Raw genomic sequence first — 11,586 nt, 5'->3', positions numbered from 1 at the left:
GAAAGCGTGACGGACCGTCATAGCCATGACGATCCGTCCTGCATGTTCGTCATGAAGATCAGAGAAGTAGCAGAAGAAATTTGCAGGTGTGGGACGACGGAGTCCACGACGGCCCATCATAACCACGACGGATGATCACGACAGCCCGTCATGACCACGACGGATGACCACGACGGCCCGTCATGACAACGACGGCCTCTCATGACTACGACGGCCCATCGCGAGGTCCACGGCGGCCCGTCGCGAGGTCCAAGGCGGGCCGTCGCGAGGTCCACGACGTCCCGTTGCGAGGTCCGTCGACCCAGCCGCGTTTTGACAGATTTCCAGCAAATAGAGTTAATATCTATACTTATGGCCAAAACGACTGAATTAGCTAAAGTCACAATCTATACTTGAAAATGCACTAGACAAACCAAGCTTAAGGTGACACCCTTCAGTTTACATTTAGATGCTTCAAAATTTGCAAGGAGTTTGAGAAATTACCAATAGATGCAGGCAATAACCATCAAACGGATTACCTGCTAACGTGAGTGCTCTTAGATTCCTACAGTTTGTCAATGATGCAAGGAAGCTCAATGTTGAATCGCTGACAAAATTATTCGACAGCAAGTGAAGTAACTCAAGGTATTCTAAGTTACCAAGTGATTTAGGAATTGTACCTGTGAAACTGTTTCGTGAGAGGTCAAGTTGTCTGAGTTTTGATGAATTTGAGATTGAAGAAGAGATAAAACCACTCAGATTATTTCCTCCACAATGAAATATTTCTAGATTTGGCATTCCACGACCTAAATCTGAAGGTAGAGTACCTGAAAGCTTATTTTCTCCAAAATCTACATTCTGCAGTGCTGACATGTTGAAAATGTTGTGAGGAACAGAGCCAGTTAGCTCATTCTGTGCTAAATCCAACTCGTGAAGTTTCTGAAGATTACCGAACTCCATTCGTATCTCACCTGTCAATTTTCAGGAAATATATCATGAGTACCATGTTTGGTGGAAAAGAGAAAAAGAAGAAAATTTCATACTACCTTCCAAGTGGAGATTTGAATTATATAAATATATAAGAGCTGTTAAGTAAGGAAATGTGGCCTTTTTTTTATTTCTTTAATGTTTTATTCTTTTTAATATTTCTTTAATGTTTTATTTTTTTGGCCAAATAACAATGGGAGGGAGATGAAATTTTAATGTTAAAATGTTGGAGGGAATATAAAATTTTGGTGAAAACACTAAGGCCACATTTTTAATGTGTTGTATTTTCAATTATAAAAATAACACACTTTAAAAGTGTGGCCATTCATGTAAATAGTTGTTGCCAACTATAACAACACTTATAAAGTGTAGTTTAGCCCATTAAAGAGTACACTTTAGAAGTGTTGCTAAAATTAATGTAGCTAAAATTCAAAATCATTGGCTACACTATAAAAGTGTTCCAAAAGTATTTTAGGCAACACTTTATCAGCGTTGTCAAGATTTAGTGTTGCCGTAGACCTAAAATGGTGTAGTGTTGTGTGCTATATGCAATATGTTATGTTCTATGTGCAAGATGTTATGTGATGTGTGCAATATGATAAACATGATGATGCATGTACTCTCATGGCCTGACTTTGCTAATTCAAATTTTGAAAGCTCACTCACTTTCCTAATCCAAATTTGGAAAGCTCACTAACTTTCTTAATCCCAATTTGGCAAGTCCATTGACTTGACTTTCCATAATCATGTTGTTAGGAAAGATCTATTCCTTCTAATGCATGTCCTTGGTGTGTGCGTGAATATACCCATACTTATTCAACTGTGTACTAACCCTATACAACTCTACAATTTTATGTGCACGCACATGTGGATGCTAGAGCTACAGGTTGATGCTGAAACTAGCCGGAAGTGGAGCATTCATCCGGACATGGTAGGCCCTCATGCTTTCTAGAATTCTTTCCCATAATATTCTAGCTTAGATATAGGATTGAGCTATTGGAGTATGTTTCACTAGTGTTTCTTTCCGCTTTTATTTCAGACATTATATTGGTGCCATTTTTACAATTATACATTTAATGCAGTATTGAACTATTTCTTTTAGTTGATAATCTTAATGTTAGATGGTTGATTGTGAACATTATGAATGTAAGTAGAATTACCTTTATGAATGATAACAAACAAAAATTTCCGCTAAAATTAACCTAGATGAAGTAAATATGACGTGAGTAGGCTTGTCTGCGACCTTTGAAAGGTCAACAACGCCGGTTTCATCTGGGGTCTAGACTCCGGTCTTAAAAAAGTTGGTATCAGAGCACTAGGTTAAATTTCGATCATAATAAGTTCACATCAACCACATTCAGTAGTTTTTTAAGTCATGGTAGTGAAGTGCACCATTATCCTGAATAAGAGACTGCATGATGAGTAGGAAAAATTCCCTTCTTCTGATCTTATCGTGCCTTTCCTAATGTCTGATTTTCATGATGTTATGAGCGTGTCTAACATCAATCCTTGTTTTTTCAGAGAATGAATAGAAGGAGAACCCTTGGTAAGAGGAGAGGAGGAGCACTACTTGGGACAATTAGGTTACACCCCAGGTTCTCGTCGAAGGAGTGCTATGCCGGTTAACCCTACTGGGTTGACTGATGCTGAGGTGAGGGCATATCTTGCCTAGATGGCACAGGCCATCACTATGCAGGCCTAGTCAATGACTGACCAGGTCAATCGGCAGAATGTTCAAAGGGAGAACCTACGATCTCGCGGTATGGCTGACAGGTTGAGAGACTTTACGAGGATGAATCCTCCAATTATCACATGGCCTATGACTTCAGAGGATCCTCATGAGTTTGTGGATGAGGTGCATAAGATCTTGGTGGCTATGGAGGCCACAGATACTGAGAAAGAATAGTTGGCTTCCTATCAACTAAAGGATGTTGCACAGACTTGGTGCAAGATATTGCAAGATAGCCAAGTTTTGGACGGAGTTCCGGTGACTTGGGAGATGTTTAAGACAACCTTTTTGGAGAGATTCTTTCCTAGAGAAATTAGGGAGGCCAAGGTTGAGGAGTTTATCAACCTTAAGCAAGGATCCATGACACTCAGGGAGTATTCCCCGAAGTTTGTTAAACTGTCTAGGTATGTTACTTCCCTTGTATCTAATAGTAGGGATGAGATGAGCAGGTTCCTCAGAGGAACCAACGGAGATCTGGAGGAGGAGTTTCGGTCTGTGATGCTCCATGATAACATGGACCTCTCAAGGTTGATGGTGCATGTCCAGCAAGTAAAGGACACCCGCAAGAAGAGGGGCGTTCATGATGCTAGGAGGCCTAAGCCTCAAGATCAGGCAGGTCCCAGCCATGGAGGCCACAAAAAGAATTTTTGCGTCCGTGTGTATCCTAGGTTCAAAAAGGGGCAATAGATTTCAGGGAACTCTAACTCTCATAGAAGTACAACACCTAGAGGAGGAAAACCTGAGGCCAGGAAGGGCAATGGAAGTGGGATGCAGCATCACTGAAATGACTATGCTAAGTGTGGCCATGCTCACAGTGGAGAGTAAAGACAGGGCACTAATGCTTGCTTCGATTGTGGTAAGAGCGAGCACATGATTAAGGACTGCCCACACAAAAGAGGTCAGGATGGAGGTAATGCTCAGCCTAGGCCTAATCCACAGAATGCACCAGCAGCCGAGCCTCCTAAGACGAACGGGTTCTACGCCTTGAAAGGCAGGGAGGAGTAGGAGAAGTCCGCTGATATGGTTAATGGCATGTTGCAAGTATTCCCGACTTTTGTTTATGCTTTACTTGATCCAGGGTCTAGGTTTTCCTTTGTAAATCCTTTGCCAGCTCTCACTTTTGAGATTTTGCCTGAAGTTCTGCATGATCCTATAGTGGTTAGTACGCCTTTAGGAGAGAATGTAAGAACTATTAGAGTATACAAGGATTGCCCAATAGTTGTATGTGGTAGGACTATGTGTGCAAACTTGATTGAGTTACTGATGCATAATTTTGATGTTATTCTTGGCATGGAATGGTTTCATTGTTGTTATACTTGTATGGAATGACGTAGTACGGTTGTGATATTTCATTTCCTTAAAGAAGAAGAGCTAATCTTGGAGGGGTACAACTCGAGTCATCCTAATGCCTTGATTTTGAACCTTAAAGCCAATAAAATAATGTTCAAGGTGTTATTGTGTCATCTTGTGAGTGTTGTGAAGAGGATTCGAACAATGGTTTTGGGTGGAAAATGATGTATGAAAATAAGAAATGATAGGAGTGGGATTCAAAACCACAACCTCTTGGTCAAGGTTAAGGAATAATGAGAAGAAAATAATTGTGAGGCCTGGGGATTGAACCCACGACCTCTAGGTATTAAAGGAGATTAAAAAATGAAGAGAAAAAAAATGTGAGGCGTAGGAATTGAACCCACGACCTCTAGGAAGTAAAGGAGAATTACAAGAAAAGTAAAGTGAGGCTGTGGGGGTTTGATCCCACAACCTCATGCTTAACTCGAGATAGTCAATGAAAACAAATAAAAAAATGTTGTGGGGGTTCGAACCCACAATCCCACGGCCAAGAAATAGAATTTTCAAAGGATTTAAATAAAAAGGAAATGTTGATGTTGGGGCTCGATCTAGTGTCCCAATGTCATGTGGATTCAAATTAAATAAAAAGAAAAATATCAAGTGTTGTCCAAGGGATTTGTATCCGGGTTACCTTGCCCAAATTCTATATTGATACATAATCCAACGTGAATTAAATATTCAAGAATAATGTTGCCTACTTAGATCAAAATCAAGATCTTGGCATACATACAAGATGCATAAGTCTTGTACCACATAATCTTAGGAACATATGAATCACTTAAACGAAATGTGAATGAAGCCTCATGGCTTGTATGTATAGACCCTTAAGTCTAGCATACGTTTAGAAATAAGTGAACCTAAGATGTATGTAATGAAATGATGTAACCATAGACGGGTTAAGTAAGAGTGAAAACACACTAAATGGCAAAGTGCATTGGCACATGATGAAATGAATAATGAAATGATGAAATGAACAATGAAATGATGAAATGAACCATGAAATGATGAAACCGTAGAAGGGTTAAGTAGGAGTGTGAAACACACTAAATGGCTAGGCGCATTGGCGTATGATGAAATGAACATTCACGTAAAAGGGGTGAGTAATTATAAAGAGAAAATGCGCTAATGTTGATGAATGTGGTGACACATGATATGAGGCTAATGTAAAAGATGAGAGCAATCTCAAATGAGCCTAAGTAAATGTTACCAAAATGTAATCACCTATGAGAGTGTAAAGTTAATGAAGAGACCAGTCTCATGAGATGATGCTTTTTATTGGTAAGGGCGGAGGTTCACATAACTCTCATGAGATGAGACTGTTCGGCATGCCGGGTTTGGGTCTCCTTATTTCTTCTAGTCTTTGAACCTATACTGCCGATATAGGGATCTTGCGGGGTTCAATTTCCATATACGCTAGCATGTATTGGGTCACTTTGGCCGGTGATCCCACCTCTTTTCGGTGTGGGGGAGACATTATATTTCATGAATCTCACATGATCTATGTCGGTTAAAGTTAAAGTTCCCCATGAATGAATGAGGCCAGCCTCAAATGATGCACATAATGAAATGAATGATACCAAAGGTGTTAGGATAAGATAATAAAGAGGTGAGCTAGACTTAAGTAATGACACTAGGTCATTCTTGATCATTGCACAGCCAACCCGATGAAAGTCTTAAACTACATCCTAGGTTTAGCTTGTGTTTACACTAGCCCATGAATGAACTAAAACGAAGTACGTATGAATGAATGAAGCATATTCTTTGTTTTTTAAAGAAGGCTCCCTAGTTAAGGTCCCATAAGTTGAGCCATCATTTTGGGAAGTCTTGATGTCAAGTCCATGATTCCAGGTCTCATGTCATATGAACGAATGATATGAAAAATGTTATGTGCTATATGCAATATGTTATGTGCTATGTGCAAGATGTTATGTGTTATGTGTAATATTATAAGTATGATAATGCATGTTACTCTCATGTCATGACTTTCCTAATCCTAATTATACATTTGATGCAGTATTGAATTTTTTCTTTCAGTTGATAATCTTAATGTTAGATGGTTGATTGTGAATATTATGAATAGTAGGATTGTCTGCGACCTCTAAGAGGTCAAAGACACCGGTCCGTCTGGGCTCTAGACTCCGATCGTGACATCAAGCTATCATGAGTTATTAAGCCAAAGAATCTATGAGATTCAACATCTCAAGGTACCATGAGTATTTCAACTCAAGTATCCTTGATAGTTACTATCTCAAGCCACCCTTGAGATCTACCATATCAAGCTATCATGAGATTCACATATCAAGCTACCATGTCTTAGTCTTGTCTCACCAAGTCTATTACGCAAGAATTGATTCTTCAAGCTAATCTAGTCCATCATTTCTTTATTCATTTTAGGTTCTTAGGTCAACCTAAAATTCATATATGTGAGAGAAGTTGATTCCCCTATCATGTTCATGTCAAGGTGTAGAACAAAAAGAAACCATCATCACAATCTTCTCATAATGACTTTACCCTCAAAGCCCTAGCATCAATGGCATAACAGTCCATAGTATATTATTACCTTCAATTCATTATGATCTATGTTCAATTACATTTAGAAAGTAAGTCTAATCATACATGATCACATAGGTTCAATTATAAATTTATAAGTAAAGAACAACCTAGATACTATAGGCCTATTTTAATTTGTATTTATATGATTCAATCATGATCAAATAGAATATAAGACAATATAATTAAGAATATCAAGTTAGAACCTTCATCTTGCCTCTAAGGTCTAAAATCACCATGATTATCATCAAATACTACAATTCACCGTTAAAGCCTCATGAAAACATCACATAGTCATAATATGAACATAATTTAATGCTACCCACTATATTGGGATCACAATCAAGCCTTAACCACAATGCATTTACAACCTTCTCTAGATTGGGGTTCTTTGGATTCACAATTGAGGAATAACTAGGGGACTCCATTAATGGAAGAATTCATGGATGAATAAGCATCACATATCTTAGATTATAGACTTAATACTAGCTTGAATCCTTGGTGAATTTAGTCCTAATAACAACTTCAAATTTTCTTCTTATTCTATGCTGTTCTTGAGAAAGTATTAGAGAGAGAGGTTTTGATCTTTTAGTCTAATGTCTAAACGGGACTCTTATTGTTTAAATACTCAGAAATTACCTAAAACCAGATAATTTAACTATCCATGAATTTATTTTGACGTGGGGTGAATTTCCCATTCACCTCTCAAATGACCAGAGTGTTGTAGAAAAATTTTCTGTCCCATCAGCGGTTGTAGTCGATGGACCGTCGATGGAATGATGGTTGCGCCCTAAAAATACGTAGTTTGTGACAGATACTCTACAAAATGAAGGCTTGAGCTCCCATTCTAAGTATGGGGGTACGCTCCGAATCAACGGGGCATCCGTGGAGCTACGTTGCGTTTTTAGCAATCGTAGGTTAATAATACCAAGGCAGTGTAGTGCCTTATTTTTTGGTCCTCCTAAACGACCCTGCGGGTTGTCCTTGGGGATTCATGCCCAGACGTTTCCACCCTAACAACAACCGTATAGATATTAGGAACCCTTCCTATCAATTTGAGCCCCAAACACTACATAAAACCTCATGAAACATATTAAGCCACACAAGCACGTTCTCAAGTCTAACTTTTGAATGTCTTGGACGTTTGACTTCCAAAATTCATATACTACCTCTTAAACACTAAATTATTCTTTTTAAGACTCTATAAGCTGAAGACACACATGATAGATTCTATTTCGTCCTAATTCATTTTGGGGTCCTGAACATGAACGAACCCTCTAAGTCGAGCATTCATGAAACGAGTATTACCATTAAAGTTATTGAGGTATGAGTTGTTGAGTTTCGAGTATTGAGTTTTAATTATGGTTATTAATACCTTTAATTGAGTCATTTAAATCAACAGTTCAATATGAACTTTATTCTAAGAAGTCTTTTACATATTTTTATAAAATTGTTTCAAGACTTAATCATTTCAATTGTGAAAAGTATAGTTTATTTCAATTTCTATAAAATCATATATGAGAACTAAGTATTTCCAAGAGTATATTTTACATTTAAAAGAGAAGGAAACACTGATTACAAAGAGAACTTTTAAGATACTTTTTGAGTAATAATATCAAATGACCAAAAATATTAACTAGTTATATTTTGGGAGTAGTATTGAGCACCGATTGTGGGACAAGTTTGAGTTCAAAAAATTCAAAGTGTCTAGAACCATGTATCAAACATGGGTTAAGAAGGGTCATACTTTTTACAGGATTCCATATTGCTTTTACTACAGACTAGTGAATCCACTTAGTTAGTAGGTTCTATACACCGACAAAGTGTACGACGACCTTGGCAGCGTGAGGAAAGACGTTGTATCATTATATTACTCTTAGTGATGGTTGGCAGTTGAAGAAACTCCTACAAAGATATACACGTAGTTTTCTTTATATTGTCATATACAAGCAAGGTTATGTGTTATCCTTTCACACGAATTGAGTTGCTTTCTACTATTTTAAAATCATTCAATATATTGTATCGGTATTTTTTCTTTACATTTAGTAGTGTATCAAGAGTTGAGTATCTAGAGTTGAGTACCTAGAGTTGAATATCTTATTGATGAGTCAAGACTTTTTTCACAAAGTTGAATATCCTATCGTTGAGTTGTATTGAACAATGTTTATATAAATTGAGTTGAGTTGAGTTAGTTAAGTCGAGGAAATTATGTTTCGAATCCACCATTTAAAGCCTATTTCAATGCTTTAAAATTCTCTGTACATGATTGTACATTCCATATACTGAGCCATCTAGCCTACATCATTTCATTACGAAGATACATGCATTCAATATCATCAACATGATCTTTGTTGATACCACAAGGAGTTGAAGTTAGCTATTCTGAGCTCCCTTGGTTTCAGAGGATTTTTCTTTCAATTTTCTTAGGTTGACTTGTGTCTTGTCATGACATTTATCCTCGTCAGATAAAGGCCTCATATATAGACAATAGAGTATGAGAAGTATGTTCACTTATTTTTCATAAATTTCTAAATACTTGAATTTCCCATTTTATGGCTAGTTGAATGTCTTATTTTAATCAAGTGAAAAGTATTTGAGTTAAATCTTATATTTGAGATTCATGAATTTTTAATCACTTTTAACGTTTTTATACTTGACTTAGTCTTCCTCTTGTAGTCACCTAGGATGAAGGTTTTCTTCGGGACGAACAATGGTTCTTTAGTGCCGGCCACATCCAGGGTGAAGACTTGAGTCATGAAAAACTTTGTGTGAGAGCCTAGAGTTCAAGTGTCATAGGTTGTCTACGAAGCGGTGTCAAGTAGTATCTCATTTATTCTAGTGAAGCCCTACTTCTTTAAAAAAAGTAAGTGCAAACATTTAGGACAAGTTTCCTTTCTTTCATATATAGAATCGTGCAATAGATCTATTTGATAGAGACTTATTCTAACTCGTGTGTTCACATACCCATTCGACTACCCAAAATACTTGAGGTGGTTGAAAATAAAGTCAACGAGGTACTCTTAACAAATTCTAGAGAAAGTCATGAGACTCCAAAGGGTTTGAGAGAAGACCATGAGGGAGTCAAGCGTTGAGTTTGAGAAAAATACACACATACTCTTATGAATTGTGTGTTTTAACTAAATTTGAGTCATAGTCTCTAGTCTATGCATTGTTTAACCTAAGATCCTTATGATAAAGTATCTTTACAGCCTGGGTATTACTTTTACCCAAAAAGGTAGCATGAGTTATGAGATCATGAGTTGTAGTAGTGATAATGCCTTGAGTTAGAGGGTAATATATAGAGGTATAGAGAAATATGAAAGATAGATAGCAATAGGTAACACCCCGGAAATTTATGAATTGAACTAGTGAGTTATAGAGCCTTAGGTAGGAGTTTTTGAGAGTTGTATATGGATTAAAATCAAAAGAAATGATTCTGTTTCATTGAACAAGGGTTTTAGGGTTTAATATCTTGGTATGAACCACCCAAGGTCAACCCAGGGTGTCCATTTAGGGACCCCAAAAACAGTCCCCAAATCTTCAAAATTTGGTGACGTAAGGTTGGAACATACTGGTCGTAGGTTGACCCAAGCCCCTTAGGTGGGGTTTAGTGGGTCAAGGTCTGCAAATTCATTCAGGTATTATACTCAGGTGAAATCTACGAAGGTGCATCACGAGGCGTCAACCCACCTACAGTCGTACGTGGGGATCCATAGATGTTATTCCAGTCTTTAGCCTTTTTATTTTAAGTTGGGCTTTGGGGGATTCAGTTAGTAATTAACTAGGGTCTTTGGGAGGTAGATTATTTTTTAAATAGAAACCTATATGAGTCTAATAGTTTCCCAATACTAATAGTTTCCCAACACTATGTAATTAACTCATTTATATACGACCCCAAATTACTCACAACAATTTCTATCTCTAAAAGTGTAGAAGAAGAACAAAAAGAAGAACAGAAGAGAAGATGGCACTATTTCTCCATTGATTCAAGCTTCGTTTAGGAATTTTGAAAGAGTTATGTGAAGTTTAATAATCTATGCGTTCTCCACCCATACAACCCCCATAGTTTCCCCACTTGTGAAATTGAAAACCCCCAATCTATCTAGAATTTTTCTTGCATTGTGGGTAGGGTGTGGGTGTAATTCCAATCAAGTCGATAGCACCCAATTATAATTGATTTTAAATTGTTTTATGCTATTATTATTATTTAATGTAATTTATATTGTAAAACACAATCTAAATTGATGAATTTGGTTTTTGTGGGTTTATGCCATTACATGCAAATTTGAAGGTTCAATAGTGACCTTCTTAAATCAATGCCATGTTTACTAATTTATCATACTTAGGATCATCTAGTCATTAAGTGAACTAGGTCTTATTGAATATGATTGATCTTTATTGGTAAGATGGTAATTAAACCTTTATGATTAGTTGGTACTAGAATCACTTAGTAATATGAGATTTTATCAAATTACCTTGAAATCTAGTTATAAAGAAGAGACTGAGAAAATCAATCTTGAGATTAATGTTTGTGATCATGATATCTAGGGATTTAGGATGAATCTATTGGGATTAACGATTGTTGCTAAGGATTTGAGAGGAAAGTCTATAAGAGAATAAAGGTCTAATAGGTTGGATTGTGGTGAAAGGCCTATACTAAGCTAACCTACCTTATGAATGCTTAATATATGAGAGTGAAGAATCACTCGTATATGGATAGATTGTCAATGACATCCTTCCTTGAGAGATGAGTGCTAAGCAAGGCTTAAAAAGTAAACCTTGAGGTTTATGCTTGTCTCCAAGTTTATATTCATAATGATTTGTAGTGTCATACAGGATAAGGTCCAGACTCCAAGAAGAAAGGAGAGACAAACCTAGTTGATGTGAGGACTATCCAAGGTAATGGGGGAGCTCTTATGTAGTGGAGTGTGGGTTTTCCAAAAGTTAGTTCTCATGAGATGCGGGCCTTAACATAGTTGAGTGAAGATTCG

The 11,586-nt window shown here is 37.2% G+C and overlaps 1 protein-coding gene across 1 annotated transcript; it reads right to left on the bottom strand.

Annotated features, from left to right (window-relative positions):
* Positions 1-453: 453 nt before the first annotated feature.
* On the bottom strand, positions 454-939 carry LOC114074034 (receptor-like protein 32). Its single transcript, XM_027911955.1, has one exon. The coding sequence runs from the start codon at positions 937-939 to the stop codon at positions 454-456; it is 486 nt and encodes a 161-aa protein (XP_027767756.1).
* Between the last annotated feature and the right edge of the window lie 10,647 nt (positions 940-11,586).

The sequence above is a fragment of the Solanum pennellii genome, chromosome 9 (genome assembly GCF_001406875.1).
Source record: "Solanum pennellii chromosome 9, SPENNV200".
NCBI classification, from domain to species: Eukaryota; Viridiplantae; Streptophyta; class Magnoliopsida; order Solanales; family Solanaceae; genus Solanum; species Solanum pennellii.
This window is presented reverse-complemented; position numbering and strand designations above follow the sequence as displayed.